The sequence below is a fragment of the Leucoraja erinacea genome, chromosome 14, assembly GCF_028641065.1.
Source record: "Leucoraja erinacea ecotype New England chromosome 14, Leri_hhj_1, whole genome shotgun sequence".
NCBI classification, from domain to species: Eukaryota; Metazoa; Chordata; class Chondrichthyes; order Rajiformes; family Rajidae; genus Leucoraja; species Leucoraja erinaceus.
Window position 1 is genome coordinate 30,034,423 of NC_073390.1, and position 21,640 is coordinate 30,056,062.

At 46.1% G+C, this 21,640-nt stretch overlaps 1 protein-coding gene across 2 annotated transcripts in view; it reads left to right on the plus strand.

Moving 5' to 3' along the window:
* Positions 1–1,022: 1,022 nt before the first annotated feature.
* ankmy1 (ankyrin repeat and MYND domain containing 1) overlaps positions 1,023–21,640 on the plus strand; it is a 58,593-nt gene continuing 37,975 nt past the window's right edge. Inside the window, exons 1-6 of one of the 2 annotated variants that reach the window (XM_055646026.1) lie at positions 1,023–1,577; positions 4,470–4,616; positions 7,204–7,673; positions 10,115–10,331; positions 12,642–12,806; positions 13,531–13,985. In XM_055646026.1, the coding sequence (XP_055502001.1) occupies positions 1,491–1,577; positions 4,470–4,616; positions 7,204–7,673; positions 10,115–10,331; positions 12,642–12,806; positions 13,531–13,985 (1,541 nt within the window). In that variant the 5' untranslated portion in view covers positions 1,023–1,490. The remainder of the gene's footprint in view (positions 1,578–4,469; positions 4,617–7,203; positions 7,674–10,114; positions 10,332–12,641; positions 12,807–13,530; positions 13,986–21,640) is intronic. The other variant, XM_055646025.1, reaches the window with a different exon arrangement.

Consider the following 21,640-nt stretch of genomic DNA (forward strand, 5'->3'; position numbering starts at 1 on the left):
GAGGCTACAGATTTTTATATATTGAGTAGAGCTGCTACTCGTGGAAAAAAAAAAAAAAAGCTGTTTTTATGTCTGGCTGTGGCAGCTTTGACAGTCCGGAGTCGCCTTCCAGAGGGAAGTGATTCAAAGAGTTTGTGGCCAGGGTGAAAGGGGTCAGAGATGATCGTACCCGGTCGCTTCCTGGCCCTTGCAGTGTAGTTTACGTTGCCTATTTCCTTTGCTCCATAGATGCTGCTGCCCCCGCTGAGTTTCTCCAGCATTTTTGTGTACCTTCTGATAGAGGGATTGTCAGGAACATCGTTTTGGTTTTTTTAGTTCCAAAATAACTGGATTTGTGAGTTTCTGGAATCCCCGGATAAGCTCCACATTCCCAAACAGCTGGATTCTGCAGATCCTCAAATTGCAGGAAAGCTGTATCCTTATGATAACTGTACCACCGGGATGGCAGGAACAGTGGGATTGCAGTTTTGTGTGTGGGATACATATAATAGCTGGGTTTCTTAGATTGTGTGCTCCCTAGAATTATAGAAATAATGGGATTGCAAAATTATGGGATCTCTAGGTCTACAGAATCCCTGGGATTGCCGGATTTGGGGATTACTAAATACCCTGGATTGTGGGGTCCCAAGGGCTGTAAAACGAGATTTGTGGATTGTGGGATCAATGGAATATGCTGGATACTGGGATTGTGGGATTCACAGGAGGGCAGTATCCACACTTCATCAGTTTCCACGAATTGTATTCCATGGTGTACAGGATCCCCATGAGTGTAGATTTCATGGATTAACGGGTCCCCATTAGTGCAGAATCAGTCGATTTAAGGGAAATGTTGAAGTGCAAGATCGGTGGTTTGCGGGATATTCACGACCATAGGATCCCAGGATTGTGGATCGGTGGATTGCGGTATCCCAGGATTGCAGATCGGTGGATTGCGGAATCTCGGCGGTCCCACACCGACACCGCGTCCGTTGCCCGGGCAACGGTGTATTTGTTTGATGCAACTGGAGCAGCAAATCAGCCGGCTGGACGCCGGGTCACGCACTCCCGCCTGCCCGCCCTGTGTACATGGCTGCTCCGGACCCCGCAAACCCGGGCACCGCCGGCAGCCCCGGCACCCCGGGCAGTCTGGCCCCGGTGGCAGCCCCGGCACCCCGGGCAAGTCTGGCCCCGGTGGCAGCCCCGGCACCCCGGGCAAGTCTGGCCCCGGTGGCAGCCCAGGCACCCCGGGCAAGTCTGGCCCCGGTGGCAGCCCAGGCACCCCGGGCAAGTCTGGCCCCGGTGGCAGCCCAGGCACCCCGGGCAAGTCTGGCCCCGGTGGTAGCCCCGGCACCCCGGGCAAGTCTGGCCCCGGTGGTAGCCCCGGCACACCGGGCAAGTCTGGTAGCCCCGGCCCCGACCACGGCTCCTCATCCACCAGCCCCGATCGCCCGCTGGTGTCGGTGGTCCCGAGCGGTCTGGAGGTCTGGCCACCGCCCGACGTCGGGCTGCAGATGTGGCCGGACGGCTGGAGGTACCAGGGTGAGTTCCAAGGGAATTTGAAGCATGGTGAAGGGAGATTTGAGTGGAGCAGCCAGGAGGTATGTACCCAGTGCACACAGCAAGATGGAGGAAAGTATTTCATGCATAAAATTGGAAAATGTATTAAGTGTATCCCCCACACAAAACTGCAATCCTACTTTTCCTGCCACCCCAAACTATGCAGTGCCTTCATATGTTGCTGGTCTCAACGTTGGCCACATAATTCTAACGTAAAACTCAGATAATCCCGCACATTCGGCACAAATAAAACGAGAATACTGGAAGCACTCAGCACCAATCTTTGCTCAGCACTATTGGCAGAACTTGTGTAGAGAAACGTTTCACATTTCAGGTGTGTGGCTCTCAGTCAGATTGTTGTGCTGCAGTTACGGCGGATTGAATGTTACTCCCCATTCGTACCTGATTTATTTTTATTTCACTTTCTCACACGTTACAGAGAAGTGTGGTAAAATTTCTAGTGAACCCAGTGAGTTTAAAGATTGCCGTATATAATACTCCATAAATATCTCTGTATACAGTGCCTTAATGACCACCGCTAGCATTGGTCCCACCAAAAACACGACTAGGTTCCTGGCTGGCACCTGCAGTTTTGGATCCCAACCAGAGCTTCAATCTGAACCCCTCCTCTGGGTGTACGTCCTTTTTGCACTCTGGACCCATTGCTCACATTACAGATCAACTAGTGAGCCAGGTGGAGGCCCATAAGGTTTTCTAAAAAAAAAAAATCAGATGTGGGATTATTAAAGTTTTGCATATTTAATTATGACTTGCAAGAGCTTCAAGCCAATTTTCATGTGGATGCAATTTTTGAGCAGTAGTCTGAGGCTCTTTTTGTGTTCCATTCCCTTAGTTCAATGGTGAGAGTGCCTTGTACTTTGATCCTCTCGCAATGGAATCCGGGTCTATGAAATCTACCAGTTGTGTGGACAGTGGGAGAACAAGTTTTGGACAGACCAAGAAGCTCATCAAGTTGATGATCTTCCAGCAGTAGTTGATGTTTTTTCACAGTGTCTGTCCCTGGGATTACAGAGCCCATGTGACAAATCTCAATCAAGTACACTGCATCCCTCTCTGATACTTCTTGGAAACGTGAGCTCGTTAGAATATGGAACGGCACAGCATGAACAGGCCACAATGTCTGTGTCAAACATGATGCCAACTGAATCACATCCCTTCTGCCTTCGTGTGATCTATATCCCTCTATTCCCTGCATATCCACCGTGTCTATCTAAAAGCCTCTTAAACAACATATTGTATCCATTTCCACTACCATCCTTGGCATCACATTCCAGGCATCTACCACTCTCTACACAGAAAAACTTGCTCACCATAATCTCCTTTCCACTTTCCTCCTCTGACCTTAAAGTTATGCCCTCTGGTATTTGACGTATCCACCCTGGGAATCTTGGAGCAGAGCAATGTGGAGAACAAGGTGAAATGGGACTCTTGGCTCTTGGCATGAGGGATCTGACAGGGAGGGTCCTTCACACCCTAAGTCACACCTGGTGACTATGAAAGGTAGTTAAGGCAATGTCCCATCATTTGTGCCCACTGGTGTGCACCTTCCAACCATGGCACTAGTAGCATTCGGGACATGTTTCCAGTCCTGAAGGTGTTGGTGGTACCAATGTTAGCAGTGGTCATTAGAGCTGTATATACAGAGGGATGGATTATTGACAGTGCTGCTGGACCGGGGCCCGAGTGTGAACCACCATCCATCCATCCATCCTGCTACTGCTTGAGGTTGAGGGCTCAGCCCATCACTGGTGCTCCTGCAGCAATGAAGTAGCTAAAGTGATCATATACCTGCATGGCTCAATGGGGCAATGTGCAATGACTACCTTTGAGGACTGGTGTTGGACAGACCAGAGTGTGTGTCATCGCCACTTAGCGCTGTGATCTGGGTTTCAGGCTGCATCCTGGCCAGCATGGTGAGTGTGGGACATTGCTGGAGACTGGGACCATGTGGACGGTCCGCCAGGATTCTGTGGCACTGTTGGATGGGATGGAACCTGCTGTTTCCCCCTCTCTGTCTGGCTGCACATCTCTCCCCAGCCCCAAGATTTCTCCCTGTGACAAGCCCTCAATGATGATTCCAGGTCTCCCTCACTCTCCCAACATCGAGCACCCCTCCCACACTGAAACCTGGGCAACTCAGCAAAAACATATACCTGTAGTGGGTTTCTAGCATGTAGTATACATTGGTGGGAGGGCTGGGGACTACACAACAGTGCGCAACCCAACTGGATTTCTCCTTTAAAACCCATACGGACTACGGGCCTGTGAATGTTCAGAGTGGAGGTCTGAGTGGACTGAAGCAAATCGGCACAGGATAGGCATCACTAAGCAATGTCCCTATGCATTTGGTGTGTGTGTGGAGATTTTGCAATATTATAATCATATAATCACACTGGACAGATGCCCACCAAGTCCATGCCAATCTTTTGGCCCTTCTACACTTGCCTACATTGCCTAATCCCATTTACCTACATTGGGACCGCTAATCTTTTAAGGCTTGCCGTTGAGATATCTGTCAAATGCCCATTAAATATAATGATTGTATCAGATACCACCACTTCCTCTGGTAGCATGTGCCACATATCAACTGCTCCATGTAATAAAAAAATAACCCTCAGATCCTTTTGAAACTCTAACATATCACTGCAAAGCTACTAACTGTTTTTGATATCTCTGCCATGTTAAAAGGATTCTGACTGGCACGGTATTGTTGAGTTTGAATTGACATGGGAATCGGGTTTTTAATCTGAAGTCCAAAAGCGTAGCATTGCCTCTACTCATGGCATTTACCAGCATTCCTTGCCCCCGTCGACCACCACCTCCCCAAACAGCGAAATCAAACGCTCCCTTTCCCTTTCCCCTTCCTCTTGGCACCACCACTTCTGAAGCTTCTGGGTACTTTATGATTGCAGTTTTATGAGGGACAGTTCTACAAAGATCATCGGCATGGACAAGGCTGCTACGTTTGGCCAGATGGGACCAAATTCACAGGAGCATTTTACCTAGATCGAAAAGATGGATACGGCACTTTAGAGATGAAGGATGGCTCCATGTTCCAGGTACTCAATAACTTTAACAAATTAGAGGTGGAAAGCAGTATGAAATACTCATGCGAGTAGGTGTGTGTCATTCTCTGGAAGTGACCATTCAATGTGAGACCTGGATTTGTGGCAAAGTTTGTTTTCATTTATCTGAGAGGTGCGGGTTTAGTTTCTGGAACTGCTCTGCTCTTATTGAATTTGGAACTTGATTCAACAGTGATTAAACCACAAACATATACATGCAAGTCAGGGATGCTGTATTATACAAAATTGAGTGCATTCCATATCCCTGTGCAGTGAAGGGAGTGGTGCAGCAGCGTCAGTTTGACGGGTTCTGCACAGATTCTCTGGATGCATGAGGAGGGAGTAGATGTTGCTTGGTGTTTAAGCTGGAAACACTTAACCCATTAGATAGGAAATGGCAGAATGAACAGTGGCATTGGTGGAGACACATGCAACTGCAGGTGCTGGAACCTTGAACACAAAGAGCTGGATGAATTCAGTGGATGAGGCAGCATCTGGGGAGCATATGGATAGATGACGTTTAGGGTCGGGACCCTTCTTCACACTGATTGAAGAAAGGGAGAGAAATCTGGAAAAGAGGTGGGGGCAAGAACAAAACCTGGCAAGTGATAAGTGGAAAAAAGGTGAGGGGGAGGTTGAATGCCAGACAAGTGGAGTAAACGACAAAAGCTAGAGGTGAAAAGGGGATAAAAGGGTGTCAGATAAGTAGGCAAAATTAGGAGTGAAATGTAAAACTGGAGGCAGGGATGTGGGTAGAATGGGGGGAGGTCAGCAGGAAACGCATGTTAGTTCGACCATTGTGCTCTGCTGGATCCAATCTGTGCCATTTCTAATCTGGACAAGTGCAGGTCATAAAGAGATACAGTACATAGACAGGCCCTTTGACCCACTGAATCCATGCCGACTATGAAGTACACATTTACACTACATGAGTTTCATTCCCCCTGCCTGACAATAACCCAAACCTGGGAAACCAAGAATATGTTGCAGATCACTTTCTACCACAGCTGTCTTGTGTGGAGTGCAGTCGGGATCTTTAAGAGGGGGAATAATTTGATAAATCACAGAAACTTGTGGAGGATAAATCCTTGATCCACAGAGATTGAATCTGCGGATGGTTAAAGTAATCGGCAGGGATATCAGCAATATAAGGGGGATATGAAAAGTTGTTAAAAAAAATGAATAGTGGCAGAGGAATATATAGGAATGTAATTCTTGTATATTTATAAGAGGTGATAGAATTCCAGAGAACTGTAGACTTATCTGCTTCACATTGCCGCTGTTATAAGATAAGGAATTGTTATTCAAGAAGGGAAATTGAATCACACTAAGCAAACAAATATATAATACTGTAAGTAGTAGTCAGTATAGATTTCAAAAGTGAGGGTCGTGTTTGAGGAACTTTAGTGAGCTCTTTGAAGAAGTAACAGGAAATAGGCAGGGTTAATACAGTGAATGTGATACACTTAGATTTTCAAAGGGCATTTGATAATACTTCCATAATGTGCTCATGACTAAGTCAGAGCATGTGGAATCAAGGAAATAAATCGCAAACTGGATGCAAAAGAATCAGAAGAGAATAAGTTGCTTAGACTGGATGAGGGCTAGAAACCCATTCCATGGTGCTGGGAGCAGTTGATTTATTAAATAAGTGATTTACAAATTAGAGTTGCTATATCAATGTATGTTAAATACACCAATTCAAATGTAAAATGTATTCATTAATATGTATGTACAAAAGAAAGTGCAAAGCCCTTAAAATCAAATTGTCACATGCTCAATTATGGTGAGGTGCAGGTTCCGTGGAAGTGTTACAGCAGCATCACAGGCACATACGCAGACAACACACAAAAACATAAATAGTACAGAATTTAAAATAAATTTGACAAGATGGTGAAAAGAAAAAGGCACGTACACAAATACACAATTTGAAAACAAGTGCATGGTAGTGAATGAAGTGGTCCATAGTGTTCCGTGGCAGAGGAGGAACACACTCACTCATTCATTCACTCACTCATTCACTCACTCATTCATTCACTCACTCACTCACTCACTCACTCACTCACTCACTCACTCACTCACTCACTCACTCTCTCAAAATAGATCAACTAAATAACAATAGTGCAAAGACACCCTCCCCCCCTCCTCCAATGTCTATATAGTTCAGAGCTTATTTGGAGGTTGTAGTGTATATTAGCCTAATGGTTGCTGGGAAGAAGCTGCTCCTGAACCTGGATATTACAATTTTTAGGCTCCTATACCTTCTTCCTGCTGGCAGGAGTGAAATGAGAATGAGGCCAGGGTGGTGTGGGTCTCTGATGATACTGGCTGCCTTTTTGAAGCAGTGACTCCGTACCCATGATGGACCGGGCAGTGTTCTGAACAAATGGTTCTGAAAATTGTGAAGCTCTTGTAGACAGTTGGACCTCAAGGCAATTCAATTTCTTTGTCTTACCTCTGATAAACAACATGAAAATTGCAACATGCCATGGGCAGTGCAATGCACCGCTTTAGTACCTGGATTAGTATTTCCATACTCCATGTTGCAGCATTTGTAATGCCTGTCTTTCTCTTTATTTAGGGCCTTTATAAAGATGATGAACGGTTTGGACCTGGCGTGTTCACCTATCCCAATGGACGCCAAGATGTGGGCCTGTGGTATCAGAATCATCTCATCAGACTTTCTACGGCAGTTGCAGGAGCCTTCTCCGTGAAGGACCACCCAATGTTTAATTCTGACATGGGGAAGCAGGTTGTCACATTCAGTCCTTACAAGGAGAAGTATTTGTGGAGAGTTGATCCCATGGAAGATCCCTTCTTTTACCCCTACAAGAAGCTCCTATTTGATGACAGCTACACCTTGCCATCAGAAATCGGGACGTATTCCAATAATGCTGATCACTTGCCCCTCACTCGTTCTTATCGGAGAGAAGGTGACAGACATTTCTTCCCAGAAGAAGAATTGGTAGCTGAGGACCAGACAGAGACAATCATCGTTATAAACAAAACTCCTTTGCTGGTTCAAATGCAGATGCACATCCATAGACATAGGTATAAGCCATTGGGTTGCTGGCTAACTCTCCATGTGGTATAATGTACACACTTTGCTCATTGCGTAAGTGCAGCAAGAGGACAAGTTTCCAGGTTTGCTCTCTCTCAGTGCTGCTTGTCCCAGCAATAAATAGGCAGAAGTGCTTTGGCAGTCTCTTGCCTTAACGGGTTTGGGCTAAAGCTCAGACAATCCAGCACTCAATTTACGGAATTGCTAATGGTTCAGCATTCACCGGGAGTGTGGGCAGAGGTCTGAAGACTGAGTGGCAGGAACCAAGGGTCCAGAGTACAGATAGGATTTACACCCATAGTCGGGCTCAGGCTCAGTGATGCAGGGACATGGATAGGCTTGTAGATCAAGTGGGGTGCGGATCACTCCTGTGTTTCAACTGGTTTCAACAAGCTGAAACTCACTGTGTTCTGTTTCTGGTCCCCTCAAGGCTCCACGCTTTAAACTCATTAAGTTTGCTAAAAATATATTATGACACTGTGTAAAAAGAAACAAATAAAAGTTGGGCTACTTATAGAAGAGGCATCTATTCCAAAATGCTACAGAATTATACTACATAATCAGAAAATCAGCTAGTCTGACTGCAAAAGACCCAGGGGGTACTGGATTACCTCAATTTTACTATAGTCCATCTGCCTGAACTCCCATCCTCTGTACAGGGGCCAGAATCTAGACACTCACTCCAGTGTAACACTGAGGGCTTGCTGTGCTGCTACTGCATGTGCAGTATTTCACAGCCAGGTCCTCCTTGATTGATTGATATTTTATTGTCACATGTGCTAGGTACAATGAAGTTCTTTGTTTAAAGATGGCCGATCAGTAACGCACGAGGTTACTATTTACAAGTATGGGTGTTCCATCTTGTTGAGATAAGTGTAACCTCTCAGTCATGATATCCTAAAAACACATTTTCACGGTTTCTCTACTCGCTCTCCATTCTTTAAAATGGATGTGATGGGGAAGGAATGTGGTAGTTTAGTACATAAAATTGCATTCCAGAGCCTAAAATGTTTTATTCCTTTTGAACTTAGCTATAAAGTGAAAAATAAGCTATAATAGCTATAAAGTGAAAAAGCTAGGAGCCAGTTCTCACGCAGCGCAGATTTTTCTTGGTTAGAGATACAGCATCCGTTAATCTGCTGTAGATCAGCATCGACAGCATGGGAAAGGAACCGTGGGCCCAGGGTGCTTGAGGGAGTGCGGGAACTGAGGCCCAATGAGCCAGTTGCCAAACCATCAAGAATTCCATATAGTTGGAAAGCAAAAGATCACAGTTCGACTGTAATCTTTTTTAGTGATGTAACCTGAATTATATAATTGGCTAGGACTTGGGAAGAACTTCACCGCACCTCAATAAAATGTTGCTGGGTCTATAGTTTAGATACGCCAACAAGTCCAGAAGGAAACCTTAATCTAGGTCAGTGGACCAAGGTGAAGAATGATTGAAAACATTGAAAACATCTTTTTAAATGGGGGATGGAGCCAGATTGGAGGAGAGGAGGCTGAAGTTGGAGAGAGGGGCTGGAGGTGGAGAGAGAGAGAGAGGCTGGAGGATACGTACAGCGACACAAAGGCCACAAGTGCTAGAAGCTGATAAAAGGAAGGTGCCACTGGGAGAGAGGGAAGCAGATGGGGGAGGGGGATATGGTGCAGAAGTGTGTGGATCAGAGATGGATAGAACTGAGAGGGGATGGAAATGGGTGAGGGGAGGGTATGGGAAAGGAATTAACAATTGGTGGATAGGATAGGGCGATGGGTGGGTTTGGGGAGAGGGACACACAGGAGTTATTGGTTACCTGAAATTGAAAATTCAGAGTTAATGCCACTGGTTTCGGACAGTTAGGGTACAAGCATTTGCTCCAGTGAAGAGCTAAAATGATCAGATGAAATTTAGCAACCACAATACTTTATTTTTCTTTTCCTCTAAGTTTTTCCCTTGAATCAGAACATGAGTGCAAATATTACCACTCAGTTGGAGTTGTCCAACGCACCACAGTTGTTCTGCTGTCCACAAGGATTAAAGTTTCAATCTCTGGTCACTGGTTTGAACAGAGATCGAAAACATCCCTGGAAAGTCATGGGTATTGTAAAAAGTTTTTTTTTTCTTTGGTTTATTTAAGTCTGTTTATTCATTATAACAAAACAAAAAGCACTGGAATTCTCATATAAAAGCAGAAAACATTCAGTGTAGTAGTGTCAGTTTTCCCACTCAGAAAGAGCGTTTTGATCTCCTGATCACGCTCCCTCACCAATGTAGCTGTTCCAACGCTCTCTGTTTTTGCTTTGTTATAGAATGCTTTTGAGGGTAAAGGACATTAACTGGGTGGCACTGCTGGAGCAGGGTGTCATTATGTAGATCAACGTGTTTGTTCAGAGTTGACCACCAAGGGTGGAATTCAAGAACACAATGACAGGAGCATTTTCTCCATAGGCACACGCAGACAAAACTCCCGTGGGACGTGGCGGCTGTGATAGAAGGGAACCGCGAGGGCTTTGGCCCCAAAGGACCGCTTGAGTGCAACTCCGAACAACTGCTGATGGCAACTGGAGAGGGTGCCGTTGAGAAAGTGCAGGAGATGCTCAAAACCAATTTAGTAAGTGCAGATGTGGCTGATCGGCACGGGCACACAGCACTAATTGGAGCCTCGGTGAGTACTGTCACACTGTCAATATCTGCATTGAACGTTTCTGCAATCAAACGCCAATAATCTGACATGCTGGGGACTTTGTAGAAACAAAGAACTGCGGGTGCTTGTTTATACCAAAGATAGACACTGAGTGCCGGTAGAACGCAGAATGGTTAGGCAGCATCTCGGAAGAAAAAGAATAGGTGACCTTTCAGGCCAGGACACATGAGTCTGACGAAGGGTCCTGACCCTAAACGCCACTTATCCTTTTTCTCCAAGTTCTCTCGATATCCTTTATAATGAACTCTAAAATCTTACCAACTACTTGTCAGGCTGACGGGCCCATAGTTTCCCCTCTTTCGCTTTGCTCCCTTCTTAAACAGTGGAGTAACATTTGCAATTTTCCAATCCTCTGGAACTACCTCTGACTTGTGAATCTTGAAAGATTACCACTAGTGCCTCCACAATCTCTAAAGCCACCTCTTTCAGTCCCCTGGGGTGCAGTCCATCAGGTCAAGGTGATTTCTCCACCTTAAGACTTTTTCACTTCCCAAGTACCGTCCTAGTAATTGCCATTCCATGAACCTCTGTCCACTGACTCTCTTGAATATCAGGCACATTGCTGGTGTTTACCACTGTGAAGACAGACACAAAAAACATATTCATTTCATCTGCCATTTCTTTGTTCCCCATTATCACTTCCCCGGGAAACGACCCCTCAAGCCTGCCCTGCAAATCAATAAGTTCATGGTTGAACTGCCCCAGGTATCATTGTTAATCCTGGCCAAATTGGAGAGGCTAGGTCTAAAATGGGGTAAAAGCTTCAGGGTTGCTGGGAGATTTGGTCAATTTGGAATTGCTCTCTGCAGAGCTGGGACAAGCTGCAGCGTGGTGCCAGTGTGTCTAGAGCACCACTCCAGCATCATTCCAAGATTCAATTTGCAAGAAAAGAGTAAGAACATCTGCAGACCCAGTCAATTAGGTGCAAAATGCATAGAATGGATTGGATGGCTGCAAGCCAGACATACACCTTGTAAATAATTGTAAATAATGTTGCAGAGTTTAACTTTGCTGAGTGTTGATTGGATGAGGTATTGAGCCTTGTCTGGGTTTCTTGCAGATCAGGGTAAATGTTTCTAAGTTGGCTTCCTTGCGAAGTCCGGTTTGAATACAATGTATTGTGTTGGGTATTATTGGGTTAGGGAAATGTCTTATGTATGGGGTTAATCGATATCTGTAATTGGATTATTAAGAGACCACCCCCCTGTGGTTCGGCCCCTCGAGGTCCCGGGACATATAAAAGTCCACTGCCACAAGGTCCAGGGTCGATCTTCTGGGAGAGCGCTTGGGACTGCATGACTTTCTGGAGTGTCTCAGTTTGAGCGAGGCCTACAGGGCTTGATCAGGCAGATATGAGGATCAAACCCGCGATGGGATAAATACGGCAGTTGAACTGTAATTGCACTTTTGTTAAAATAAAGATTAGTTGTTTCAATGCTTGATTCAGTGTTTTTACTGTAGACTTGGGGGGAAGCTTAGAAACAAGCAATTTACATCATCTTCTCTTCTGAACCAGTTTCCCCACAGCACTTCTATTCCAATCATTCAAAAATATATATTTATTTTAACTACCAATTGAGAACTAACCTCCACAACACTTTGGGGCAGAGAATTCCAGAAATTCACTCTGTGAGAAAGATAAGTGCACCACAATTTTTAAATGAGTCGCATAATCTTGTAATTTACTCTCTCCCTTGAGATTCTTCCCTTAGTAGAAAAATCTCAAGGTCTTCCCTGTCTTGTCTCGTCAAGACCATGTATGTTTCATGTACACTGTCAAAATGTTGAAAGTCATGACTTTGTTTGACTTCTCAAAATGCACCACTTTGTGCTTTCATGAATTAAATTCTGTTTGCCATTCATTAGACTATACCCAGGCGATCAAGATCCCACTGTAATTCTTGATAACCAATTTCACTGTCTACTATGCTGTCTATTTTAGTGTCATCTGCAAACTGATCATGCCTTTTACATTCTTATCCAAATCATTGATATCAATGGCAAACAGCAATGGACCCCAGTCTGAGGCACACCACTAGACACAAGCTTCCAATCTGATAAACAACCTTCCACCACCAACCTGCTTCATTCCACAAGGCCAATTCTGCATTGTTAACATGTGATCTAATTGTGCATAATTAATGCTCACATTTATAGTGTTCGATGAACCCATGGAGTGGGTTTAGCTGGATAGCCCCACCAAAGACTGTATATTTCCCATGACATTTTGACAGTGTGATTTTCCAGTCTGAACTGTTCAATTTGTTACAGGTTGCTTGTCGCAGTGATATAATCAACATTCTTCTGGACAACGGAGCAAACGTGAACAAGCTGAATGATGAGGGTGTTTCCGCGCTGAACAGCAGCAAGACGCTTTATTATCCAGTTGGCAGTTATAAATACAAGAAAGTCAGCCCTAAGGCGGAAGTCAAGAAGGTTGGTTTTACTTGACCGGTGGTTTCGCTTGTGTCCATTGTGGCACTCTGCTTGAGCCAAAGCTCAAACTTCAAGATTATCATTCTGGTAGGTATTTGGGCCCTTTGTGAGTCTTTCTGTTTTACTGCTCGTCACTCACCCGTTCACCCGGTGGGTGTCAAAATCTTTGGACCATGAATCAGATTAATTGACATCTACAAAGTACATTTCTGTCTTGCCAAGTTTGAAACCAAAAAGGACAAATCACAAACTGTAAACCAGCCAAATTGAACACACTCTTACTAAGTCCAAAAAGTTTTACTAAGGTTCATCATCTAATAACTTTGAGTGGCCAAAGTTTTGGCATCTCCTCATAGTGCCAACAACCCAGATTCAATCCTGATTTCTAGTGGTGGTGGTATGGAGGGTCCACATTTTCCCCATGACTACGTTTTATTCTGCAGTACGCTCCAGTTCCTTCTAACATCCCAAAGATATGCATAGTTATAGGCGGAACAATTTACAGTGGTCAAGTTAGGTCTAGACAGGTTGGTCACTGTAATACCCCTTTTAATAGGAAAATTGTAGAATCTGGGGTGTGGAGCCATAGTAGTTGTTGAGAATGTGGAGAGAATAAAAAATAGGCTGATTGATGGTTGATGGTATGCATGAACTCGGTTCGGCAAAGGGCCTGTAAGCACGCTGCGACTCATTTTGATGAACTAACTTTGAGTTCCTCTTACAGGAGGAGTGGCATGCTTCCCGTGTAAGTTCAATCAGAGTGATTACCCTGAAAGAAGATGGTGAATTGACAGAAGAGGTGAAGAAAGCCAAAAGACTCTCAATCTATGACCGCAGAATCAGGCTGGGCAGCATAATCCTCAAGACGTCTCCATTAGTAAGCAATAATGCAGAGGATGAGATGGAAGGGTTTGGAGACTCAGGAGAGTATGAAAGTGATGTTGATGATGAATCTGGGAGCCTGCAGCCACCGTCAGCAGGGTTTACTGCAAGTGGTGATCCTGATTCTGAGGAGAGTGCCCAGAACTTCCAGTTAACAATTGATGAGCGTCAATTGCAACGTGCAGCTGATCTGCTGAGCAGGAACAAAAAATTTAAGGAGTCGACTAAGTATGCATCTTCAGGAACTAATGATGCAAACTTTGAAAATATACGGAGAATAGCAGAGATGAAATCAGAGTAAGTACAATAATAGCAACAAAATGCTGGAGTAACTCAGCGGGACAGGCAGCCTTTCTAGATTGAAAGAATGAGTGACATATCAAGTCGCAACCCCTCTTTAGATTGAGAGCCAGGGGAAAGGGAAATGAGAGGTATAGACAGTGATATAGAGAGATTTTGAACAAAGAAATTAAAGAAATGCAAAAAAGTTACGATGATCAAGGAAATGGTCCATAGTTATCTGTGGGCAAGGTGAAAATGAGTTGTAGACAATTAAACTCATGAGAACACCAGTGAAACTAATACCACGACTAGGATGGGGGAGGGATGGAGAGAAAGGAGATGCAAGGGTTACTTGAAGTAAGATTAATTTTACTTCGGAGTCACGTGAGTGACTACGTGAAGAACCCACCCAGCGCGCAGGCGCGGCATTACGTCAGCAGTGCAACAGCGGCAGCAGCTGGAGCCAGGCTCTCCAGCTGCAGCATAAAGACAAGACCTCAGGTAAGTGCCTTTTTTGTTACAGAGTCGCTCCAGAGAGAATCATGGCCTCTCGCAAGCGACCAGCCAGGAGGACTGCCTGCCCAACTCCACCCGAGGACGGGTCCATAGCTGGACGGCAGCCTCTCGCAGCGGAGGAGCCTTTTCAACGCTCCCGCTCACCCGACACCGAGCCGCCCCCAGTGCTGCAGATTTCAACGCCCCGCACAGGGAGGAAGGCGACTCATAAGACCGACCGGCCGGTGTCCTCCGATGAATCGGAGGAACGGGAACACTCTCCCCCACCGAAAAGGGGAGACGCTCGGATAAGCTGCATGAGGCAGCTCCTAGAGCGAATGATAAACGAGGAGATGCGGCATCTCCCAGGAGGACGGGCTTTGGCCTCCTCCTCTCCACACCCTTCTGTACCCTCTATGTTCGAGGGAGTTCGAGTAAGGGAGGCCAGGACTGGGCTGGCCTATCCCAAGGGCAGGCGGAGGATACCATCAGCATGCCGGGCGTGCCAGAAGAAGAGCTACTGGGTGTAGTGGGCCGATATGCAGCGCCCCCAACAACTGGGATGGTATTGCCACCCAGAATGGCGGCCACCATAAACAGGCTGTCCAACAACCGGCTGCAGGACAAGGCTGTCCAGCAGGCCCTTGACAATTACACAGCGCCAGAAAATTGCGAGGCGCTGAGGGTCAAAACGGTCAATGGGCAGATCTGGAACCAGCTGGGGCAGCAAATCAGGGCTCAGGAAGTCAAGATGCAGCGAGTCCTGAAGCTCCACTCAGCAGCCGTCACCGCCTTTGCTCGGTCCGTTGGGAATGAAGACCTGACCATACCCCAGCAGGATGCCCTCGCACTGATGTGCAGCACCACCTATGAGCTAAATAGCCTACGGCGGGACAACATCAGGCCTGCCCTCAACCCAACATATGCCGGCCTCTGTAAAGCTCCAGCGCCCGAACGAGAGGCGCTGCTATTTGGTGCGGATCTGGCCAAAAGGCTGAAGGAGTTGGAAGAGGCGGCAAAACCAGTAGGCCTCATGAGGGCAGGGCCAGGACCGAGCAGGGTGAAGACACCCAGTTGGCCGCACGCCTCGGCAGCCACCAGCAGATACCGAGCTGGTGAAAGCCTGGTGACCGCCTCCCACTACCCCCAGAGCTCTTTTTTAGAGCGGGGCCCAGGGCGGAGCCGTGGGAAGATGCGCCGCCCCACCGCAGCACCAACACGGACAACCTTGGGCCAGACCCACCGAAAACGACCCCACAAGTAAACATGGAGGTAGGTGGGTCTGGTTCCTGTCAACATACACAGACAAAGGGTGTAGTATTAACAGGGGGACGTTTGAGGTTCTTCAAGCATGTTTGGTGCTCCCTTACTAACAATAAGTTTATACTCAACAGTATTAGTGGATACAAAATTGAGTTCAAACCAGGCGTAGAACCGCCAGTTCAGCACATGCCCCAAAGGGTGTTCCTTCCCTCGGCAGTTGAGAAGGTAGAAGGACAAGCTGAACTTGATCGGCTCGTGGCTAAAGGCATCATAGAAATGACCACACACGAGCCGCAAGAATTTGTATCAAATATTTTTCTCAAAACCAAAAAAGATGGTGGACGTCGCATTATTATTGATCTGACGTCACTTAATCAGTCTGTTGAGTATCAACATTTCAAAATGGAGACATTTGTCACTGCCAGACAACTGATCTCCAAGGGATACTACATGGCAAGCATAGATATCAAAGATGCTTACTATTTGGTACCCATTCACAAAGATTACTTTAAATATCTGAAATTTATCTGGAGGGGCCAGCTATGGCAGTACCGAGCTTTGCCCAATGGTTTAACGACAGCTCCCAGACTATTTACGAAAATTCTTAAAGTGGCCATGAAGAAATTGAGAGAACTAAAACATTTAGTCGTGGCCTATCTGGACGATGTTCTCATATTAGGAAGAACACGGGAACAAGCTGTCGCAGGAGTGTTAGCCACTAAACAACTCCTTGAAACTTTGGGTTTTATCCTTCACCCAGATAAATCAATATTGGAGCCTACTACTAACATGGATTACCTAGGCTTCACTATTGACACGATTCACATGACTGTCACTCTGCCCAGAGACAAAACAGTTTCACTCATTGAAGCGTGTAGCCATTTAATTGCTACACCGCAACCTAGAATACGGCATGTAGCCAGAGTTATTGGCTCTATAGTAGCGGCATTCCCGGCTGCCCAACATGGGCCCTTGCATTATCAAAATCTACAAAGAGCAAGGACTCAGGCATTACGCCTTCATAGGGGGCATTATGATCGCAAAATGGATTTACCCGCTGAAGCCAAATCAGAACTTCAGTGGTGGGTTGATAATATTTGGCACAGTCACCGTCCTATCGCCGTAACCAATCCTAACTTAACCATTGCAACGGATGCCAGTGCTTTAGGCTGGGGAGCTACTAACTCCATAGACAGCACAGGTGGCAGATGGACTAACTCAGAGGCATCGCTACTACAATCACTGGGCATTAACTTTTTGGAAATGCTCGCCGCCTTTTATGGGCTAAAAGCATATGCATCTGATATGCGGCACGTGCATGTTAGGATTATGATCGACAACACTACGGCAGTATCTTATATCCAGCACATGGGTGGCATAAAATCAGTATCATGCGACAAATTAACTGCTATAATCTGGCAATGGTGTGTCGAGAGACATATTTGGCTATCAGCTGCCTATTTACCAGGCAAGCTAAATTTAGTGGCGGACACCAGGTCACGAAAATTCAACGACAACATCGAATGGATGTTGGACCCAAAATTATTTGCTAAAATTGTTAAGCAATATGGTACGCCAGATATAGAATTGTTTGCGTCTAGGTTAAATCACCAACTACCCATGTATGTGGCTTGGGAACCAGACCCAGAGGCAGCAGCGGTAGATGCCTTCACGCTGGATTGGGGAAATTTCTTTTTCTATGCTTTCCCTCCCTTCTGCCTCATCAGTCGGGTACTCCAGAAAATTCAGGCAGACTCAGCCTCTGGCATTCTGGTCGTGCCCGACTGGCCTACCCAACCATGGTTCCCAATGTTCCACGACATGGTGGTAGAGACACCTATGTTCCTTCATAGCCACCCCCAATTATTGACTCACCCGGTAACTGGCATTAGCCATCCATGCCACCAAAAATTGAAACTCCTGGTTTCCAGATTTTGAACAGGCCTTACCGGGGATTGGGGTTATCAGACAGAACAATCACCACCATGTCGGCATCCCTGCGAGTTTCCACCAAAAAACAGTACCTGACCTTCATCAGGAAATGGGAACAGTACTGTCTGGACGCAGGGACATCCTACAAGACGGCTTCGATCTCGGATGTGCTGGAGTTCCTGGCCCACCTGCACCATGACCTCAAGATGAGCTACAGTGCCATCAATACGGCTCGGAGCGCACTGTCCGCATACCTCATGCCGATAGGACAGCATAGTGTGGGATCCCACCCTCTGGTCATCAGACTCCTTAAGGGGATCTTTAATACCAAACCCCCTACACCTAGATACACCCACATGTGGGATGTGAGTGTAGTTCTGACACACCTTCGAGGTTGGCCTCCGGTGGGATCCCTGAGCCTGGAACAGTCCACTTATAAGACCCTTATGCTCATGGCACTTGTCTCAGCTCAAAGGGTTCAGTCGCTCCATCAGCTAAATCTGAACTACATGGTGACCACCCCAGATACCATTACTTTCACCATGCCGGGGTTGGTAAAACAAAGTAGACCAGGTACATCAAACTCCCCGTTGATCTTCCGGGCTTACCCTCCAGAACCTAGGCTGTGTGTGGTGACCCATCTTCATCATTATCTAGACACTACCCAAACGCTTAGAGGGAGAGAGAAAGCCTTATGGGTTAGCCACAGAAAGCCTTTTGGACGGGTTACCAGCCAGACATTATCCAGATGGTTGAAACAGGTCCTCAACATGGCAGGGATTAACACAAATGTTTTTAAATCCCATTCAACCAGGGCAGCGTCCACCTCAGCGGCGGATAGGATGCAGGTTCCCCTAGACCACATCCTCAGAGCAGCGGGATGGTCAAGGGAATCGACATTCCAACGATTCTACAGAAAACCGCTGATGGAACAGGACGTCTTTGCGGATAGCATTTTAGAAACCGCAAAGTTATGATTTAAAGCCCATGGGAGCTACTTTTTGTTATAGTTAATAAACATTTCTTTTATAACTAAACAAGCTTGTTGGTCTTTAGATACCACTTCCTCCCTCGATGATCTTTCGGCAGTGAGTGATATAACTGTTACACGGTTTGAAATCACAGACCTTTGAAGTCTTCACGTAGTCACTCACGTGACTCCGAAGTAAAATAGTAAGATTAAACGAGTACTTACCAGTACGAAGTTTGATCTGTATTTTATGAGGAGTTACGATGAGGGATTACGTGCCCTCCGCTCCCACCCTCATTATATAGATCAAATTCGGACTAATGTCTCGTTGGTCTTTACTATCTTTACTTCAACTAGTGTCTATCTGTGATTCCACACCGCTGCTTGGAAGTATGCCGCGCCTGCGCGCTGGGTGGGTTCTTCACGTAATCCCTCATCGTAACTCCTCATAAAATACAGATCAAACTTCGTACTGGTAAGTACTCGTTTAATCTTACTATTAATTTTCATAGCGTTGTGTTGTGAGCTGCCCAAGTGAAATATGAGGTGCTGTTCCTCCAATTTGTCATGAGCCTCACTCAGTGGTGGAGGCCCAGGACAGAAAGGTCAGTATGGGAATGATAAGGGAGTTATAAAGTGTTTTCAGCAATCGGGGGATCATGACTGGCGACTGAGCGAAGATGTTCAGTGAAACGATCGGCCAGTCTATGTTTGGTTTCACCGATGTATACGAGGAACAACTGGAACAACAGATACTGTAGATGAGTTATAGGAGGTACAAATGAACCTCTGTCTGACCTAACAGGATTGGGGTAACTGGACAAAGCCGAGGGAGGAGGAATAGGTGTGCAGTTTACAGTTTAGTTTATTATCATGTGTACCGAGATACAGTGAAAAACTTTTGTAGTGTGCTAGCCAGAGCATCTCCTGTGGTTGCAGGGGAAGGGGTGGTTTGGGTGGGAAGGGATGAGTTGACAAGGGAGTTGTGGAGGGAACAGTCTCCATCGAAGGCGGAGAGGAGTGGAAATGAGGAGATGGGATTAGTGGTGGGATCCCTTTGGAGGTGGCGAAAATGTCAGAGAATTGTGTGTTGTATGCAATGGCTGATGAGGTGAAAGGTAAAGACTAGGGGGATTCTATCCCTGTTGCGACTGGGGCAAGGGGGGACAAGAGTGAGTACTGACAAGACACATGTGAGGACCTCGTCTATGATAGAGGGGAACCCTGTTCTGTAACGAATTAGGACATCTGGGCACATGCGGCATAGACGGATGAGTTGGGATTAGGGGATAGAGCCTTTGCCAGAGGCAGGGCAGGAAGAAGTCTAGTCTAGATAGTTGTGGGAGTCAATAGGATTATAACAGATGTCAGTCGATAGTCTCTCTCCTGTGATGGAAATGGCGAGATCAAGAAAGGGGAGGGAAGTGTCAGAGATGGTCCAAGTGAATATGAGTACAGGATGGAGATTGGTTGGGAATTCAGAGATGGTCCAAGTGAATAATTGATTTGCTCATATTGCAGCAAAAGTGACCTCGAGGATACGTATATTAACAGTTAAGATCTTTGGGATTAATCAGGAAATCAGTAAAATGTATTTTACAATTAGCTATGCCCCCCTCATCTTCCGCAGAGGCATCAGTTGAAGACTGGTATCGATACTTGGTCCCAGTTGCCTCTCTGAAAATCATTTGGATTGTAAATAAATGATTCCTTTTATGCCCCTGTCCCACTTAGGAAACCTGAACGGAAACCTCTGGAGACTTTGCGCCCCACCCAAGGTTTCCGTGCGGTTCCCGGAGGTTCCCGGAGGTTCCCGGAGGTTTTTGTCAGTCTCCCTACCTGCTACCACTACCTGCAACCTCCGGCAACCACCTGCAACCTCTGGGAACCGCACGGAAACCTTGGGTGGGGCGCAAAGTCTCCAGAGGTTTCCGTTCATGTTTCCTAAGTGGGACAGGGGCATTACTTATTCAACTGCTAGCTAAAGAGTGCAGAAGTCAATTGCTGCAATAGTGCAGTTAGTAGTCAAATTTATATTTGCCAACGTGATATTGGGGCAGCTCGGTGGCGCAGCGACAGAGTTGCGCCCTTAGTGCACCAGAGACCACGGTTCGGTGCTGACCATAAGTGCCGTCTGTACGGAATTTGTACGTTCTCACTGTGACTGCATGTGTTTTCTCTGGGCGCTCCATTTTCCTCCCACATTCCAATGACGTACGGGTTTGTAGATTAATTGGTTTTGGTAAAAGGTTTGTATATTGCCCCTAGTGTTTAGGATAGTGCTAGTGTAGTGGGATCGCTGGTCAGTGTGGGCTGAAGGGTCTGTTTCCACGCTATATCTCTAAACTAAACCAAACTAAAGTAAACATGGCGGGAGGACATGGAGTCTTCCTGTACGAGACTACTCTCTGTAACAGTACGATTCTGATCATCCTCTATTTTACGATTCACAAATTGTGATGGTTTGGCCCCTGGCCCACCAGTGATGAGTTCCCTATTCTAATTCAGATCGCTGGGACCTTGCTTCCTGTGCTTCCTTTAACATAACTGGAGCCATAGTCTCCGCACTCTTGTTCAACTCGCTAGGGCCCCCTTTCCCACGCCATCTTTAAACTGACCAGAGTCCATTTCCTATGCTCACCTTTAAACTTAATGGTTTCACTGGGAACTTTATTCTAATCAAAAATATATTTGAAATGATGTACGATTCCGATAATCTGACAACATCAGATTCTTTTCGGACATTTTGATGCTGCTCACATTAATACCCGAACACACTTTTATTTCACTTTTTTGACATAATTCACGGTAGTAAAAACACATTTTCCAGTGAACCTGGTGTTTTTAAAGGGAACAGAAAATAGACAAGCATGCCGAACCCTGCCTCCCGCTTCAAATCCACCCATATTTGTGACCTCTGGTAGGTCAGACCCCAACTCAAGCATTTCCCAGGGCACTCTGATTCCAGCCGTGTATCCTGTTTGCACTTTCGACCCCACATTTTGTTCCA